At 56.8% G+C, this 19,672-nt stretch overlaps 2 protein-coding genes across 2 annotated transcripts; both read right to left on the minus strand.

The window, feature by feature from the left end:
• Nucleotides 1-3,038: 3,038 nt before the first annotated feature.
• On the minus strand, nt 3,039-4,916 carry LOC126766701 (uncharacterized). Its single transcript, XM_050484433.1, has one exon. It carries the CDS (start codon nt 4,914-4,916, stop codon nt 3,039-3,041), a length of 1,878 nt encoding a protein of 625 aa, XP_050340390.1.
• Nucleotides 4,917-7,762: 2,846 nt separating this feature from the next.
• Nucleotides 7,763-8,200, minus strand: LOC126766700 (uncharacterized). The gene has a single exon (XM_050484432.1). It carries the CDS (start codon nt 8,198-8,200, stop codon nt 7,763-7,765), a length of 438 nt encoding a protein of 145 aa, XP_050340389.1.
• Nucleotides 8,201-19,672: the final 11,472 nt, after the last annotated feature.

Genomic DNA, 19,672 nt, shown 5'->3' on the forward strand with positions numbered 1-19,672 from the left:
CGCGACGTTGACCGGCACGCGCTGGTTGGGGATGCTCTTCGAGATGGTGTAGGTGAAGCTGCTGTACGTGGCACCAGTAAGCGAGTAGCTGTTCGTCAGCTCCATATCCGCGACCGCCAGCGTCGCCAGAACCGCGACAGCGGCGAGGAGGAGTGCCGAGACGGGACGCACCGTTTTATGCGCCATGGGGAAGTTCGCGCGCGGAGAGAAGAGCAATGGAAAGGTGGGGAGAAGAATAGATCAGCTCGTGAATGAGCGTGGGGGGACAAGCAAAGAGAAGAGCCAAAACGAAAAAAAGGAAGTGGGAGAGGCACAACTCAGAGGGAAAGGGAGGAAAAGAGTGGAGAGGGAGGACTGTGGGATTAGGGGTGTCTTTTGACTTAGGAAGTTTAACTACCAAACCCGTTCATTCGAACGTGAGGGGGCAGAGGAGGAGGAAGAGGAGGAGATGCAGCAGTGGATCGCAATCTGCCCGCCGTTGCTCGGTCCCGTCGACGCAACGGCGTGTATGTGTCTGTGTGTGTGAGTGTGGGTGTGGGTGTGTGTCTTCACGTGTGCGTGAAAAGGCGCAGGAGGGAAAGCGGGAAACAGGGAAAGGAGGGGGTGGGGGAAGTAGCGTGAGGTAAAACTGTTCCTCCTCCTTTCTTTCTCGCCTCCTCCCGGCGCCACATCCACACATCCAGTCTGCACCACACGCATCGCCAAGGTGAGCGAGAGTGCACGAAGTGCCTCATGCTCACGTGGCGCGGCGTGCAGCCTGCGCCCACGATGGGAGAGGGGAGAGAGCGCACCAAAGGCGGGGAAAGATGACGTTGGGGCCGAAGACAGAAAAAAAAAAAAAACAGTAGAAGAAAGGAAAAGAGAAAACAAAGCGATTGGCTGGGCGGTTCCTCGCTGTTGTTGCTCGCTTGCGGGCCAGTCTTCTTCATCCTGTGTCGCCGCCTTTGCGTGCTCATGTCACTTTAGCTTCCCATCTCCTCCTTCCCTTCTTGCATTGCAGAAAGGGTGCTGCCATTGCACCCCCGTGTTGGCACGTGTGCCGTGCAAAAGCAAAAAGAAAGATAGAGAAGAAAGGAGTGAGGGGATAAAGGAAAGGCGGAAAAGAGGAGGAGGAAAAGCAAAGACAGCACCACGCACCACCAATGGAGATGGAAAAGGGTCTGGTGGGCCGAGTGCGGCGAAGAACGAAGACGGCAAACACCGGCCGTAAATGCGAGAAAGAACGGCGTTTCCAGGTACGCACAAACAACTCGAAGGGAGACAAGACGGAGACAGCACACGTTGGTGGAGCAGCACAGATTCACGCAAGCCTTTTGCAAAAAAAAAAAACTAATAAATAGAAAAAAGGCACACAAAAAACAGAAAAAAAAAAGGTGGTGCTCAACGGTTTGGGACAGTGACCCAGGAGGAAAGCGCACGACACAGACACGGGAAGCGCAGGAAAAGAAGAGAGAGAGGAAAGGAGAGCGGCCGTGTGTGTAAAGCGCGCAGTTGTCCACGCAGTCAGCCCACACCAGACAAAGTGCAAAGCACCACCACTTCTCCGCGAGGGCTGTCACTACTGTACGTGTGGGCTGGCTGCGCGCTCCACGTGTGCTCTGCCGTGCGAGAGCGACGAGGAACAAAAAAAGAGGTGTTTTTTCCGGGCGTCGAAGATAGGGCGGTGGAGGCAAAGAAAGAGAAGAAGAAGAACCACACGCAGCAGCAGCGCGAGGAGGGGATGGGATGTCAAACAGCGAGCGTGGGGAAACCAAATAAAGTCAATGGCCGAGGCTGGAAAGAAAGAAAAGAGGAAGGGAATACAAAGTGCTAAACACATTAGAAGAAAGGAAGTCAAAAGAACAAAAGAAAACGCAATGTAAAGTTCTGTTAGTAGGGCAGAAAGGGGCAGAGGGGGGAAAAAAAGAAATGCAGACGATGATGCACATGGGAGAATACAAGAACATCACATGCGTGTGCTGTTCACACGTTATGGGGGATACAGGAGAGCGTGGTTACGCTCAAACAATTAAAAAAGAAGAAAACATGCGAAAATGGAAAGGCAGATGGTGCGGCCTCGTTTCCGCAAACAAAAAAAAAAAAGAGTAAGGGAAGAAGAAAAAGATGAGTGTTAAAAAAATGAAAGAGTGAAAAAAAAAGAGAAGACAATTAGAAAGCGGACGAAGAGGACGGGACACGGCACCAGCGGCGTGCAACGGAGGTAAGGCCAGCGCAAAGCAAACCGAACAAGCCTCCGCTGTTTCCACCGTTCGCGCTCCTTCCCGTCGCCTTGTCAGCGGCTCGTTACAGTTCTCTCATAGCAGCCAAACTATTGTTCCGGCAGCGGAAAAAAACGGAGAGAAACAAAAAGAAAAAACAATGGGAAAAAAAAAAAAAAAAGGAAAACCGCGCTTTCGGTCTTGGATTTGTCTATCGCTCGTGTTTCCTTCGGTTTCCCACACAACTCCTGCCTCCGTTCGCTGTACACCGCCACGCCACGTGAGCGGGGAAGCGAGAACGAGAAGGTAGCGTCGAGGGTCCGTTTACGTTGGGAGGGAAAGGGGAGAGGGCGGGGCAGAAGGGAAAACAACGGCGTACAATGGTCGCTACCACTCCAAGAAAAAGAAAGAAAAGAAGCGTCTCTTTGCTAAGAATAGAAGTAATTAGAAAAGGAAGCGGACGATGTCGTGGCGAGGCAAAGGAGCGGCAGAAGCTTGCAAGAGCGGGAACGGGGCAACCGCAGCGTCAACGGACGCGCGGCAGGACCTATACACCGCTCTCTCTCTCTCTTTCACTCGATGCGGCTGGAAACAGAAACCGCAACAGGAGCGCCATCGCCCAAAACGCAGAGGGAAAAGGCGAGGCAGAGGGGAGAGGGAGAGGGCGGGGGAACGGCACGTCGGCAGCACCAGGTGGAAGTGCCGGGTGGCAAAAAGCGTCGGTCCGGTCGCGCAATTATAGGGCGTATGCTAAAACAGCCGCCACGAAAAGGGTGACCAGACCGGCGGCGGCGTTGGGGCGGCCGCGGCCCGACGACTGTATGCGCACGCAGAGCTTCTTCAAGTTAAGAACGCACCCGCTGACACACTGGGTGCACCAAAAGTTGCTGCTGGGGCTGCAGTACTTGCAATTGGCCACGTTGCAGGGACCGGGGGAGCAGGTGGCGACCGCTGTGAGGTAGTAACTGTCCTTGCAGGACTCACATTTGGTGGCACGGCCGTGGCAGCGGTCGCAGTTCGGCTCCGCGCATGCCTCGCACTTGCACGTCGAGGTGAGGCGATAGCCCGACGCGCACTCCTCGCACTGCGTGTAATTGTCACTTTTGCATTTAAAACAGCCGGGCACCGCACAGACATGCACGTCCCCGTGCACCTGCCATTGACCAGTGAGTAGCCCTCGAAGTACTTGTTGCACACCGCGACGTTGTCGGAGCAGTCCGCACAGCCAGTGCTTGCGCATTCCTGGCACGTCCCATTCGTCAGCACGTAGCCGCTGCGGCACTGCTCGCACCGGTTCACGTCGGTGAGCGCGCACTGCGTGCAGCCCGGCACAGTGCACTGCACCCGCGCGCACTTTGAGGAGACAACCGCAAAGCCAATGCGGCACTTGTCGCATTGGGCTTCAGAGCTAACGCAGGTGGTGCAGTGCTCGTCGCTGCACACGCTGGCGGTGGTGGTCAGGTCTTGTTTGTCCTGGCACCCGGGCAGGAAGGTGTTGGGCTTGCACGTGCACTGGCACGCCGAGCTCGGGGCGCCGATCGTGTTGCCGGGGAGGCAAAAACGAGGAGCCGCAGTTGCCGCTGCCGTCGCGGCCGGCGCTGTCGAGGGCGGTGGCGTCGTTGAGTCCAGCGGCTGCGTAGCCAGTCGTCGCCGAGCCACTGAGCGTCCAGCTGCTCGCGTAGAGGCGGGAGGAGGCGGCTTTCGAGGTAGGAGACCGCCGGAGCAGGTCGTGCACAGTGAGGAGGCGGTGATGTTAAGCAACGACACGGTGCTGTCCTCACCCAGAGCGAGTTGCGTGTTGGTACCCTTCAACACGGTTGAGTCGCGCGCGACGACGTCCTGCAGCACGAACACGGACTGTGTCCCGACGGAGATGCTGCCGCCCTGCGCGTCGACCACGGTGGGTGGCACGCGGTAGAGAGTGCTGTCGGTGGTCCACTCTTTGGTGCACGAGTCAGCCAGGACGTCGCGAATGCGGAAGTAGCTGTTGTTCGACAGCGACAGGGGTCGCTCAAGCACAACGACGCCGTCCTTCAAGCCGCAGCAGTGCGCGTTCGACAGTGAGACAAGGGCGTGGTTGGTGACGGCGATGAGGTCCTGCGCCGAGGTGCTTCCCGACAACTGCATCGCGGAGCTGCCGCCGGTACTCTTCAGGGCGGTAATCTGCAGCGCAGTGTAGTAGTCGACCGCGGTGCCCGAGGAGCGGAGCGTGCTGCCGCCAACCACGATGATGGGCAGGTTCGCCGACTGCTTCTCCAGCAGGACAAAGATGTTGGCGAGCGAGATGGTGAGGTTGTGCGTGAGGGAGAGGGCGCTGAAGTCGAATGGGCTCAGCGCGGACGCGCTGTTGACGGCCTGCAGGGACTGAATGGTGAGGACGCCGTCCGCCGGAAGGCCATCGCGCACAATGAACGTGCTGTCCTCAAAGATAAAGTTGCTCAGCTCCATGGTGAAGGCGTACTCCCCGTGCTCGGCGTTGTCGGCCCAGCCGGCCAGAATCAGTTCGCCGCCAGTGACGTTCGATGCACTCAGCGCGACGTTGACCGGCACGCGCTGGTTGGGGATGCTCTTCGAGATGGTGTAGGTGAAGCTGCTGTACGTGGCACCAGTAAGCGAGTAGCTGTTCGTCAGCTCCATATCCGCGACCGCCAGCGTCGCCAGCACCGCGACAGCGGCGAGGAGGAGTGCCGAGACGGGACGCACCGTTTTATGCGCCATGGGGAAGTTCGCGCGCGGGGCGGAGAGAAGAGCAATGGGAAGGTGGGGAGAGAATAGATCAGCTCGTGAATGAGCGTGGGGGGACAAGCAAAGAGAAGAGCCAAAACGAAAAAGAGGAAGTGGGAGAGGCACAACTCAGAGGGAAAGCGGGAGGAAAAGAGTGGAGAGGGAGGACTGTGGGATTAGGGGTGTCTTTTGACTTAGGAAGCTTAACTACCAAACCCGTTCATTCGAACGTGAGGGGGCAGAGGAGGAGGAAGAGGAGGAGATGCAGCAGTGGATCGCAATCTGCCCGCCGTTGCTCGGTCCCGTCGACGCAACGGCGTGTATGTGTCTGTGTGTGTGTGGTGTGGGTGTGGGTGTGTGTCTTCACGTGTGCGTGAAAAGGCGTAGGAGGGAAAGCGGGAAACAGGGAAAGGAGGGTGGGGGAAGTAGCGTGAGGTAAAACTGTTCCTCCTCCTTTCTTTCTCGCCTCCTCCCGGCGCCACATCTACACATCCAGTCTGCACCACACGCATCGCCAAGGTGAGCGAGAGTGCACGAAGTGCCTTCATGCTCACGTGGCGCGGCGTGCAGCCTGCGCCCACGATGAGAGAGGGGAGAGAGCGCACCAAAGGCGGGGAAAGGTGACGTTGGGGCCGAAGACAGAAAAAAAAAACAGTAGAAGAAAGAAAAAGAGAAAACAAAGCGATTGGCTGGGCGGTTCCTCGCTGTTGTTGCTCGCTTGCGGGCCAGTCTTCTTCATCCTGTGTCGCCGCCTTTGCGTGCTCATGTCACTTTAGCTTCCCATCTCCTCCTTCCCTTCTTGCATTGCAGAAAGGGTGCTGCCATTGCACCCCCGTGTTGGCACGTGTGCCGTGCAAAAGCAAAAAAAAAGATAGAGAAGAAAGGAGTGAGGGGATAAAGGAAAGGCGGAAAAGAGGAGGAGGAAAAAAAGACAGCACCACGCACCACCAATGGAGATGGAAAAGGGTCTGGTGGGCCGAGTGCGGCGAAGAACGAAGACGGCAAACACCGGCCGTAAATGCGAGAAAGAACGGCGTTTCCAGGTACGCACAAACAACTCGAAGGGAGACAAGACGGAGACAGCACACGTTGGTGGAGCAGCACAGATTCACGCAAGCCTTTTGCAAAAAAAAAAAAAACTAATAAATAGAAAAAAGGCACACAAAAAATTTAAAAAAAAAGGTGGTGCTCAACGGTTTGGGACAGTGACCCAGGAGGAAAGCGCACGACACAGACACGGGAAGCGCAGGGAAAGAAGAGAGAGAGGAAAGGAGAGCGGCCGTATGTGTAAAGCGCGCAGTTGTCCACGCAGTCAGCCCACACCAGACAAAGTGCAAAGCACCACCACTTCTCCGCGAGGGCTGTCACTACTGTACGTGTGGGCTGGCTGCGCGCTCCACGTGTGCTCTGCCGTGCGAGAGCGACGAGGAACAAAAAAAAGAGGTGTTTTTTCCGGGCGTCGAAGATAGGGCGGTGGAGGCAAAGAAAGAGAAGAAGAAGAACCACACGCAGCAGCAGCGCGAGGAGGGGATGGGATGTCAAACAGCGAGCGTGGGGAAACCAAATAAAGTCAATGGCCGAGGCTGGAAAGAAAGAAAAGAGGAAGGGAATACAAAGTGCTAAACACATTAGAAGAAAGGAAGTCAAAAGAACAAAAGAAAACGCAATGTAAAGTTCTGTTAGTAGGGCAGAAAGGGGCAGAGGGGGAAAAAAAAAGAAATGCAGACGATGATGCACATGGGAGAATACAAGAACATCACATGCGTGTGCTGTTCACACGTTATGGGGGATACAGAGAGCGTGGTTACGCTCAAACAATTAAAAAAGAAGAAAACATGCGAAAATGGAAAGGCAGATGGTGCGGCCTCGTTTCCGCAAACAAACAAAAAAAAAGAGTAAGGGAAGAAGAAAAAGATGAGTGTTAAAAAAATGAAAGAATGAAAAAAAAGAAGTCAATTAGAAAGCGGACAAAGAGGACGGGACACAGCACCAGCGGCGTGCAACGGAGGTAAGGCCAGCGCAAAGCAAACCGAACAAGCCTCCGCTGTTTCCACCGTTCGCGCTCCTTCCCGTCGCCTTGTCAGCGGCTCGTTACAGTTCTCTCATAGCAGCCAAACTATTGTTCCGGCAGCGGAAAAAAACGGAGAGAAACAAAAGAAAAAACAATGGGAAAAAAAAAAAAGGAAAACCGCGCTTTCGGTCTTGGATTTGTCTATCGCTCGTGTTTCCTTCGGTTTCCCACACAACTCCTGCCTCCGTTCGCTGTACACCGCCACGCCACGTGAGCGGGAAGCGAGAACGAGAAGGTAGCGTCGAGGGTCCGTTTGCGTTGGGAGGGAAAGAGGAGAGGGCGGGGCAGAAGGAAACAACGGCGTACAATGGTCGCTACCACTCCAAGAAAAAGAAAGAAAAGAAGCGTCTCTTTGCTAAGAATAGAAGTAATTAGAAAAGGAAGCGGACGATGTCGTGGCGAGGCAAAGAAGCGGCAGAAGCTTGCAAGAGCGGGAACGGGGTAACCGCAGCGTCAACGGACGCGCGGCAGGACCTATACACCGCTCTCTCTCTCTCTTTCACTCGATGCGGCTGGAAACAGAGACCGCAACAGGAGCGCCATCGCCCAAAACGCAGAGGGAAAAGGCGAGGCAGAGGGGGAGAGGGGAGAGGGCGGGGGAACGGCACGTCGGCAGCACCAGGTGGAAGTGCCGGGTGGCAAAGGGCGTCGGTCCGGTCGCGCAATTATAGGGCGTATGCTAAAACAGCCGCCACGAAAAGGGTGATCAGACCGGCGGCGGCGTTGGGGCGGCCGTGGCCCGACGACTGTATGCGCACGCAGTGCTTCTTCAGTTAAGAACGCGCCCGCTGACACACTGTTTGTGTGCCCAAAAGTTGCTGACACGGTGTACATCCGCCGTCCAAAGTCCTTGCAAAACGCTGTTTGGCAAGCAACGCACATTTTCGCAGTTGTCCACAGCACGTTGGCACCCGCCGGGACCGTACCCGCTTACACACTGGGGCACCGACGGCTGCTGGTGACGCTGCAATACTTGCAATTGACCAAGTTGGCTGACCGCTGTGAGGTAGTAACTGTCCTTGCAGGCCTCACATTTGGTGACGCTGCCGTCGCAGCAGTCGCAGTTCGGCTCCGCGCATGCCTCGCACGTGTACGTCGAGGTGAGGCGATAGCCAGACGCGCACTTCTCGCACTGCGTGTAATCGTCACTTTTGCATTTAGAACAGCCGGGCACCGCACAGACATCTCGTCCCCGTGCACTTGCCATTGACCAGCGAGTAGCCCTCGAAGTACTTCTTGCACACCGCGACGTTGCCGGAGCAGTCCGCACAGCCAGTGCTTGCACATTCCTGACACTTCCCATTCGTCAGCACGTAGCCGCCGCAACACTGCTCGCACCGGTTCACGTCGGTGAGCGCGCACTGCGTGCAGCCCGGTACAGTGCACTGCACCCGCGCGCACTTTGAGGGAGACGACCGCAAAGCCAATGCGGCACTTGTCGCATTGGGCTTCAAGCTAACGCAGGTGGTGCAGTGCTCGTCGCTGCACGCTGGCGGTGGTGGTCAGGTCTTGTTTGTCCTGGCACCCGGGCAGGAAGGTGTTGGGCTTGCACGTGCACTGGCACGCCGAGCTCGGGCGCCGATCGTGTTGCCGGGGAGGCAAAACGAGGAGCCGCACTTGCCGCTGCCGTCGCGGCCGGCGCTGTCGAGGGCGGTGGCGTCGTTGAGTCCAGCGGCTGCGTAGCCAGTCGTCGCCGAGCCGCTGAGCGTCCAGCTGCTCGCGTAGAGGCGGGAGGAGGCGGCTTTCGAGGTAGGGAGACCGCCGGAGCAGGTCGTGCACAGTGAGGAGGCGGTGATGTTAAGCAACGACACGGTGCTGTCCTCACCCAGAGCGAGTTGCGTGTTGAGGTACCCTTCAACACGGTTGAGCCGCGCGCGACGATGTCCTGCAGCACGAACACGGACTGTGTCCCGACGGAGATGCTGCCGCCCTGCGCGTCGACCACGGTGGGTGGCACGCGGTAGAGAGTGCTGTCGGTGGTCCACTCTTTGGTGCACGAGTCAGCCAGGACGTCGCGAATGCGGAAGTAGCTGTTGTTCGACAGCGACAGGGGTCGCTCAAGCACAACGACGCCGTCCTTCAAGCCGCAGCAGTGCGCGTTCGACAGTGAGACAAGGGCGTGGTTGGTGACGGTGATGAGGTCCTGCGCCGAGGTGCTTCCCGACAACTGCATCGCGGAGCTGCCGCCCGGAACTCTTCAGGGCGGTAATCTGCAGCGCAGTGTAGTAGTCGACCGCGGTGCCCGAGGGCGGAGCGTGCTGCCGCCAACCACGATGATGGGCAGGTTCGCCGACTGCTTCTCCAGCAGGACAAAGATGTTGGCGAGCGAGATGGTGAGGTTGTGCGTGAGGAGAGGGCGCTGAAGTCGAATGGGCTCAGCGCGGACGCGCTGTTGACGGCCTGCAGGGACTGAATGGTGAGGACGCCGTCCGCCGGAAGGACATCGCATCGCGCACAATAAACGTGCTGTCCTCAAAGATAAAGTTGCTCACCTCCACAGTGAAGGCGTACTCCCCGTGCTCGGCGTTGTCGGCCCAGCCGGCCAGAATCACCAGCAGTTCGCCGTCAGTGACGTTCGATGCACTCAGCGCGACGTTGACCGGCACGCGCTGGTTGGGGATGCTCTTCGAGATGGTGTAGGTGAAGCTGCTGTACGTGGCACCAGTAAGCGAGTAGCTGTTCGTCAGCTCCATATCCGCGACCGCCAGCGTCGCCAGAACCGCGACAGCGGCGAGAGAGAGTGCCGAGACGGGCCGCACGGCGTTTTATGCGCCATGGGGAAGTTCGCGCGCGGGGCGGGGAGAAGAGCAGTGGAAAGGTGGGCAGGGGAGAAGAATAGATCAGCTCGTGAATGAGCGTGGGGGGACAAGCAAAGAGAAGAGCCAAAACGAAAAAAAGGACCTCCATGGGAAGGCACAACTCAGAGGGAAAGCGGGAAAAGAGTGGAGATGGGAGGGACTGTGGGATTAGAGTAGCTGTTCGTCTTTTGACTTAGGAAGCTTAACTACCAAGCCGTTCATTCAAACGTGAGGGACAAGAGAAGAGCCAAAACGAAAAAAGGAAGTGGGAGAGGCACAAGAAAGAGGAGGACTTAGGAGACCCGTTCATTCGCGTGAAGAGGAGGAGAGCAGTGGATCGCAATCTGCTCGCCGTTGCTCGGTCCCGTCAACGCAACGGCGTGTATGTGTCTGTGTGTGTGTGTGTGTGTGTGTGTGTGTGTGTGTGTGTGTGTGTGTGTGTGTGTTGTGTGTTCATGCTTTCTCGGCCAGAGCGAGACGTCTCTGTATACGTGTCGCAAAGCCAAGTAAATTAAAAGGACGTTTGTGACAGGCGAGCAAGAGCAAAGAAGAACGGATTCAAAAAAAAAAAAAAGAAGCAGTCTTGCACAAGAATAGTACTCACGTACACAAACACACGGCGCGGCGTTCAACAGCAAGAAAATGTGAAAGAGAGAAAATAATGGAAATGAGTCTTCCCAGCAAAAAAATGTCAATATGGAGCCATTAAGCGGCCAGGTAGAAGGGGGAACAAAAAGAAACAACGAGAAAAAAAAAGAAACACAGAGAGGGAATGAAAAAAAAAGCCAACAAAGATGAAATGCACATCACAGGTAGATTTCCTGCACCTCCTCCACCTTGAGCGGCACACCGGACAAGAAAAGTGGCCCTCACGCGTGTGGTTCATCAAGTTCTGCGCGCATTCCATGCAACATGCGGAGTGCCGACAGGGCTGGAACACAATCGTCTTCTGACGCTTGAAGCAGAGAAGGCATAGTCTTCCATTGCTTTCGAGGCCAGACGCCGTCGGCACCCCGAGACCGGCGACGATGTACGACTGTCGCCAGACGCCTCCGAGAATAAAACATCGAGCTGCGTGTTGACACTGCGAAGAGCCGCCTGCCCGCTGTTTGACCGGCGATACCTTCGAGAAACTCCACAAGAGCCGCGGAGAGCTTCTTTGCAAGGTGGTTAGCATGTCGCATAGCTCTCCGTCCGCGCTCACCGGAATTGGTGGCGGTGGTGGTGCGGCGCCGGCCCCCCCTGCAGCGGCGTCTTGTGCTTTCGGTCCTTCTCGACCGCCCTCGCGAGCGCCGCTCGCTGTGCGAGAAGCCAGTGGTCCACGCAGGGCTGCAGTACGTCACGGCGCACAAGTCCCGTGGTGGGGTTCTCTAAAGAGAGCGGAAACAGTAGTAGTTGGCCTTGGTGTAGCTGCGCTCAAAGCCGCCGCCGCCGCGGGCGGGGTCTCGCTGCAGCTGCCGGGTGGCAGGGTCGCAGCAGTCCCGCAAGTAAAAGCGAGGAAAGCTCGAGAAGCCGCGCGGGGAGGAAAACGGACCCGTCGCATCGTCGCCCTCCTCGTTGGCTGCCGGGAAGTAAATCATCGTGCGCACGGCAAAGACGAGTTCCGTGTCGACTGGACGCGTCCGCGAAGCGGTGGTGTTCTCCTGCATTCACACGATTCGAGTCAGCGCGGTTTGGCTGTGTGGAAGGAAAGTCCCGTTCGCACCCCGTTGCGTGTTTGGAGAAACCGTTAGCACCAGGACATCGCTGTCGCTACTTTTCTCGCGGTAGATGGGAATCACGCCGGTGGCGGAGCGACCCTTGAGATCAAAGGTAAAAGTCCGTCGCCAAAGCGGGAAAGATCCTGCAGAACACGATAGGCCCACACTCGCTGATGGTCACGCTTGAGCAGAACATTTTGGGAGTACACCGGTGCGCTGGAACTGTGGTGGTGCCGGAAAAAGTCTACAGGCGACTCCAAGACCGCCAAGGAAGGCTGGATGTCGAAGGCGTAGGCAGACGCCTTGGTCACCATCGGCGCGGTCCGCTCAAAGTTTTCGATAATGCATTGCTGGACAAAACTCACCAGGGAGGTGCAGCACGCCGCGTCAGAGCTGCTAGGCATGATGGCGCCGCTAAGAGGGTCAATATACTCTGCCTTTCGGCTTATGGCGAAGTCGTTCATGCGTTCAAAATCGAGTACGGCGCGGTATCGGCTGTAGCTCACCTGCCATTGGGCATCGCCGTCAGGGCCGGTGAAGGTAGAGCTCGTCACGCTGTCCGATTGATTCACGCCGCCGCCTGTGGACGGCCTCAGCTGCGGAATGCCCCGTTGGGGTCTGTACAGGGAGATGATCACGGGTGTGAAGTATTCGCTGCCTTTGAACTTGTAGGGTAGCAGGCCGCGTATCTCGTAGTGATCCTCGCACTCCAAGTAGGTGTAGCCGTTGCCAAAGGTTTGTCGAAAAAGATCCAGGTCTTTTTCTTGAAAGACAACCTCACTAGAGATGTCGCGCTCGCGACGGAGGGCGGCCGGGGTGGCACCCCACTCGGACATCCGCTGCACAGTGGGCTCGTCGTCTGCCGAGGCAAACCGCCGCTGCTGCCTGTGTGATTTAAAGGCGAAGAACGTGATCCTGCTCCTATGTGCGGGGAGGAGGAGGGAAGTGGGGGCAATGCGCCCCATGGCCGACGATGACGATGGCATGGGCTGCGGGAGCGACAGCAGCAGAGACGACGAGGGTCCACCCCCCGGGGCCAATAGCGTGGGTCTGCGCATTCATCCCTTTATTACTACTGCCGCCGCCGCCGCGGTTGCCGGCCATACCTGTTGCTGCTGCTGCTGCTGCTGCCACCGCCTCCTCTGAGTCTTCGTCGCTGTCTTTGATTTTTAGCAAGTCTAAGCGGTGACGAAGAGAAAGCAAGTTCTTTTCTTCCTCTTGGCGATCCCGTTCCATCGCACTGGCACGCTGCATGTACGATTCCCGCAGGTCAACCTCGCGCTGCAGGATGGAGACGCATTCGGTGCCGGGGGCCTTTCGTCGTGCGTATTCTAAGGGTGTTTCACCGTAGCGGTTTGGAGACATCTTTGCCTTGCGTTTACAGACCAGATAGGTCAGAATAAGCGGATCGTTCGTCTCCGCCGCGAGGTGGACGGCGGTGTTGCCTTCGCCTCCATTAGAGCGTCAGGGTCGGCTCCAAATTCCTCACAGAGCATGCGCACGGTGTCGTCGTAGCGGTTGGGGCGCCCCTGCTGAAGGACCAGAATCTCTCCCTTCGACAAGCCGAGAATGGTCAAATACAAGAGGTAAAGCTGGCAGGGCGAAGTGGCACATTCACGCGCTCAGGGGTGTGCCTTCAGCCACTTGCGTAGCTCATTCACGTTACCTTCCTTTGCCAGATTTCCTTCCATGAGTGTAATGAGGGGAGAGGGGGGAGAAGGAGAAAATGGAGGAGGAATGAAAAAAGGAGAAAAGAAAAAAATGAAGGAGAACAACACGCAGGAAAAGGGGGGGGAAACAATTGCTAGAAGCAGGTAGAAGGTAACGGAAAAAAAGTGGGAAATAGAGAAAAATGAAATAAGCAAAAAAAAAGTCCAAAAAACAAACAAAAAGAGACAACTCGAAGAACGCGCTGCAACTCTTGCGGAAGTTAAAAGAGGGGGAAAGGGAGAAGAAAAAAATAAAACGTGAAAACAAGACAAGGACAAGAAGCAAAAAAAAAAGCGTGCAAGATGGATACGTTCTGAAACAGGCTACGACACTCTTCGCAGTTATCTTTTTTTTTTCTTTTTTTTTGCTTCACTTTTTGAGAAGTTGGAGTGGGGGCAGAGGGAAAAAACGAGGAAAACTCCCGTCATTACTCGCCGTTCACTCGTTGACATGTCTTCTCATAAACTCCTCTCTTCTCTTCCTTTTTTCTTTTTCTTTTTCATTTATATATATATATATTTTTCTTTTTTTTTTAATTTGTTTGGTTGCTTGTTTTGCTTGAACCTGGTGGAAAACGCGACTCTACCTGCGCAACCGAAACAAGGACAATCAGATGGCAACAATGTGCGACAACACACATCCACACACACCCACACACACACACACACACACACACACACACACACAAACACAAGAATTCCTGAAAAGAGTTTTAACAGTGGGAAAAAAAAAAACTTCGAAAGAATCAGTGTCCGAGCATACGGCGTGCATGTGCACCTAAAAAAAAAAAAAAAGTGGGGGGGGAAAAGAAACAACAACAACAACGGCAGGGCACACACACAAAAAAAAAAAAAAAAGGAAGCGACAGAAACGGCTGAGAGCAAAGAAGATAAAGAAGAAGACACTTTTTCTTTTTCTCTTTGTTTTTTTCTTCACAGCAAAAAGACCTTTCGCCCGCTACACGGCAGTAAAAAAAAGCGTCATCACTTGAGAGAGTGCTGCTGATCTCCAGATTGTGCTCGACGCTGCTGCTGCTGCTGTTGCTGCGACGACGACGATGGTGGTGGTGGTTGGCCCCACAACGTATTCCATCCTCTCTGCGTGGTCCCCCACAAGGCAGAGTGCGAGTGCGTTGGCGCCAAGATGAGTTTCAGAGCCGATGGGATGTGGTGGACGCCGCACTTTCGCGTCTTGCAGCTCCATCGGACGCGTCTGCTCCATGCCGCTGCTGTAGCGCGCCGTAGTGGTGGTGGTGGCGGCGGCATCCACAACATCGACAACAGCGGGGTTTAGTACGGCAACGGTGGACGTGGTGGTGGACGTTGGGGCAAAGGCAGAGGCCGCCACCGCTACGCACTCCCAAAGAGCCGAGGATGCTGGAGGCCGCACTCGCGGTAGAGGCGATGGGCAAGAGAGAGAAGCGCTCAACCTCGCGGGCAGATTGCACGGCGAGTGGAATCGTCTGTGCGTTTTTTCGTCCCTCGCCGCCGACGACGACAACGACGAAGACGATGTGGCGGAAGTGGCAGTCGCTAAGACGTCACTGGGGAAGCCAAAGGACAAGGCGGTCCGCTCGAGGATGGAGCGGGCGTGGTTGTCAAGCACCTCTGCGAGCCCCGCGCTCCGCCACTCCACGGGGTCATAGCAGGAGCAAAGAAAGTTCAGTAGCTCCTGCCGCTTCTGTGAACCAATCGGGGAAGAACGAGGAGACGCAGAGAAACGGGACGAACTGTAAAGCCACAGTCGCGTTGTCACGTCGACGTCTAAGTAGAGCTGGAGCCACATGTCTTGCAGAAGGCACTCTCGTTCGGCACGTGCATCGGTTTGAGTGAGAAAGCCTCCGTTTTCTCCTCTTCCTCCTTCTCTTCCCCCCATCCCCGCCGCGGCGGGGCGGCGGGAAGGGGCGGACGAGGAAAAAAGCGCAAAAGCAGATGATCGGCGACATCTGCCCGAAACGTCTCCAGTGTCGTCGTTGCGAGCGCACGGTAGCTGTCCTGCATCGCCTCCCTCCCATCCACCCTCCGCTACGCTCGCCATCCATCATACCGCCGCCGCGTTGCTGGTCAACGAGGTAAGCTTGATGCCGAGAGCAAGATGCCTTCGAGCTTGAACAGGAGAAAGGACAGGTGGCTGCTGAGCTGAAACGGGGCATAGGTGGCACCAGCGTCAGGCACCGCCGCCGAGTGTGAAGCAGCGCCGTTTGTGGCAGAAGCCGTCGGCAGTGAAGTTGCCTTGGCAGGCCGCCAGTTCTGCGCGTTCTGCATGCGGAAGAGCGTCCGAGCGTGTGACCGCTGCTTCAGCGACGAGGGGACCGCTCCCTCCCTGCCGCGAGACTGCACATTGCCCGCGACCTGTGAGGTAAGAGACACGAGATCGGCCTCGTACCCGCACAGCAAACCAGCCCGGAACTCGCTCGACACGGTGGCGTGCCAGCGCGCGCGGCACTTTCTTAGCAGCGCGACAAGCGCCGTCTCTGCGTCGTGCAGCCCCGTCGTCCCGTCCGCCACGGCGTGGCTCTGTTGAGACCGGGCAATGTCACCCAAGGCCGTCGACACGGTCAAGGCGACCTGCGACAATTCGCACAGCTTCGCCACCGCCGTCGCGGCCTGCGTTGCGGTGGCTGCATGATCAGCCGAGGCCCCACTGAGCGACTCTTTGCTGCTGGCGAAGGAAAATGAAGAAGAGAAAGAAACGAGAGCGCAGCTTCTGCCGATGTGAATTGCTCGACGGCGGCACGCGCCCAAGGAAGGAGCGGTGCCAGCAACTGCTGCGCCAGTGCTCTTTCACTAGAAGACAGGTCACTATCGTTGGCGTCCGTCCGGCTTGCGTGGAAGAATAAGGGGAGCTGACAGACAGCGCGCGCCAGCCGTGCAAAGTGATGATAGAACTGCTCTTTGCAGGGGCGGTGCAGTGCTGCTGCCTGCGGGTCCTTCCCGTGAGACCCTGACTCCCAACGGCTCTGGGTGGGCTCGCAACGCCCTTCCACTCTGAAAAAAATGGGCAGGATACGACGACTCCTCCTCACATCGGACAAAGCCGCTACCGCCTCCGTCGTTGAAAAAAGTTCCACGCTTTCCGCAGCCGCCTACACCCTGGTCCTTGCCGCCTCGTCCGTCAAGCTCAGCAAGAAGCCAAAAGAGAAGAGGTGTCCCTCGCGTGGGCAGTGTCGCCGTCGCTGTCCTCAATGCCGACGCCTCCCGCGTGGGGGTCCAACACAAATTCGAGAACGCACCGGCCCCGTTCGGTCGAGGGCCTCCGTTTCGTGGCGCTGCAAGGCCTCGGCTCCTTCCTGAGCAGTAGATCCCCGCAGTAGCGCGATCACAGCAGTGGCCACGGGGAAGAGGATCTTACCAGCGGCCGCAACCGGACTCGGAAAATGTGTTGACCTCAACCGAAGTACGTTGTCCTTCGACAGATTCGCTGCCATCGTTTCCGCGGTGCCTGTTGCTGCTGCTGCTGCTTGCCGACAAAGCCCATCGAGGTAGCGCGTGAGTGCCGCGCTCGTGGCCGCGACATCGGTTCCACGGTGCGTCGAAGCCCTGCCACCGTGACCCGCTCCTCCAAGGCTCTGGAGAGACGCTGATGTGGTCCTCCGCGCTGGACCGCGAAAGAAGACGCTTGCACGCAACGGCAAAGGTGGCGGCGAGTGGCTCCGCACAAAAATGCTTCATCGTCGCCACAATGAAGGGCTCAACTGTTTCCAACTCAAACACCTCCCACTTCCGGAAGGAGGCAAGTAGCGCGGTCAGCGGCGGCCCCGTCCCGGTGGCCGTGGCGGTGGACGACGAAGAAGTCGTCATGGCTTTCGCGTCTGGCTCCTGTGCGAAGGCGTCCCGTGCGCTCCGCTCTTATCGCGCCCAGCAAGAACCGCGTGAACGCTTTCCGTCGCTGCTGCTTGGCGACTTCGGACAGCAGTCGCGGGGCAGACGTGTCGTCTTCCCCGTACTTGCCAAAAAGACAGCACTTCCTCCGTGACCGCGGCCTTCTCCACCCTGCGGAGGAGAGAGAACCGGGGTGAGAGTGCGGTGGAGCGCAGAAGGAGGCGGGCCTTGTCGGGGGTGAGATAGCTGTTCAACGCATTTTCTTGTCCAGCGAGTGAGGGCGACCGCTCGCCTGTAGTGCTCTCAACCAGCGTGGCCCCCTGTCTCTCCGGTGTGGTAGCACCCCGTGCCTCGGCTGTGATGGTGGTGGTGGTGGTGGTGCGGGCCGTGACAGGATCCCCGCCCCGTTCCAACAAGAAAAAGCGGACTTGGCCCCGAGCAGGTCCTGCCAGGTAAGGAGCTCCTTTTCTGTTCCGGCCGGGTCCATCGCCCCCATGCCCACAGAGGAGTCCTTCAAGCGTGCCTCAAGGTCTATAAAAAGACGGTGAAGGACCGGAAGAGAACCACCGATTGGAGAGAAAGGTGGACAGCGAAGTAGCGGAGTCATTCACACACGGAAGCAATGTGCTTGCCGTGGCCTCCGCACCCTTTCATCGTGCAGTGGAAGCGGCAACGCGCTGGTCTGGCTCGTGGAGAAGAAAAGACAAGAAGGCAGCTGAAGTGTCTCGCGAAGAGCCATGGCCGCGGCATCCAGCGTTGACGGTGAGGGGCTGCCGGCGCCTTCGCCAAAGCGCGCGCCTTCAGCAATTGTCGGCACGCCACCGCGGACTCTGCCACGACACATTCTACCAATCTTGCAAGGACAACCGCGGCGGAAAACTCGGGCGACGCCGCAGACGTGAAAAGATCGTCGAAGAGCTGCACCGACGACTCTCGCAGCGTCCTCACTTTTTCAAAGTCCAAATCGGCATCGGAGACGGCCGTGCGATGCCGTTCCTCCTCTTCTTCTCCTTCTCCTCTTCCGGCGCTCTGGCGGGTCAATCGAGGATTCGCCCGTTAATTTACTTAAAGCAGCGCTAAAAAGGGAAGCATCGCCTCCCGACCCGGTCGCAGCAGCACAAGCGCGCGGTGATACTCCGCAAGCTTTTCCACTGCGGCCGCCTTCAAACGCTCCAGGCTTTCTCGTGCGTAGGCGGCGTGTTCTTCTGAGGAAGAAAAAGCATCGTCGTTGTCGTCGACGTCGACGCCGCCAGCTCTCGTCTGCCGCCCACCGGCGCGGGTAAAGGCGCTCTTTCCTGCGGATGTGTTCTCTTCCTTCTCGCGTTGCATCAAGTGGGCAAAGGACACATTTACAGCAAAGCGCACGACGGCCCCGGCGTCGGCGCAGACGCCAGCCTTCACGCGCAAGCAATTGTCTTGTGTAGCCCGCGTGGGCCGTTTCCCCCACAGATTGCCAGAAAAAACGCGCACCACTTCGCTTTGAATCGACGCTGCTAGCGGGAATGAGCTCCGCACGATTTGGGGCTGTCCAGGAGAGAAAAAGGAAGAAGGGGGAGAGATTGTCTGGAGGGCTCTCGAGGAGACGAATGCGATCTTGACGGTCGTGCCCTTTTTGTCTGCGTGATTTGGTCGGCAATGAACGAGAGCACCCGTGCAGCCTCGACAAGCGCATCGGCGGCAAGAAGGCCCTCAGAGAGAAACTGCTGCTGCAGGTGCAAGAACAATGCATCCTCTCCGTCTTTGGCCGTGGTCGTCGTCGTCGTGAAAAGATCTTTTGTCGACTCGGCGTCCCGCCGCTGCTGCTGTTGCATCCGCGCGAGCTTTGTCAGCGCAGCCGACGCAGTGGAGATGGAGACGTCATCACCTTCCGCGGCCGTCGCAGAGGGCCTAACCGCTTTGTCTTTCTTCCGCGTCCCCGTCTGGTCGAACGGTAATCTCTTTCTTTTTCTTGGCGTCGTTGTAGTTGAGAAGCGCGACGATGTCTGTGAGACTTCCTCGCCTTTCCAACGCACGGCGGCTAAAGCAATTTCGAAGACGGTGGTGACGAAAAGGGCGCGTGAGTTCGCCTCCGCCAAGAAGTCTTTCAAGTGCATGAGATCGTGGCAAGTTTTCTCCATCCCCATCACGCGGTCGCAGGCGGTGATGAGGTCTTTGTACGAGCCGCCAATGACCGCCTTGAGTTCGACGAGCTCTCATCGATGGTGCGAGAGATCGACGCGAGATAGTCCAGCGATTCCTGAACCGTATTGTTCGACAGAATACGCCGAACCTCTTGCGAAGGATCTTCCATGCCAAACTAAGGAGTATATATATGTGTGTGTGTGTGTGTTGCTCTTCGGGAGCTGCAATAAAAAATCTTATGTTTAAAAAAAATAATAATAAAGCAAAATGAATGTGACAAAAAGCACGTACACACGCAACAAAAAACAAAAAAAAGAAAGCAAACGATAAAACAAAAAAAAACGCTCCTGTTTTTTTTGTTCTTCCGATTCCTATAGAGCCGCAACAAAAAATTGAGAGGAGAAATGCAAAAAAAAAAAAAAAATGCCAAAAAAAAAAGGTCAAGCATCGCATAGGCACCACGTGTGAAGACTGCGTCTCTGTCTCTTTTTGTGTGTTTTTTTGGGGTATTTTGTGTATTTGTGTAGTG

This window comes from Bactrocera neohumeralis, unplaced genomic scaffold (assembly GCF_024586455.1).
Source record: "Bactrocera neohumeralis isolate Rockhampton unplaced genomic scaffold, APGP_CSIRO_Bneo_wtdbg2-racon-allhic-juicebox.fasta_v2 ctg2191, whole genome shotgun sequence".
Taxonomy (NCBI): domain Eukaryota; kingdom Metazoa; phylum Arthropoda; class Insecta; order Diptera; family Tephritidae; genus Bactrocera; species Bactrocera neohumeralis.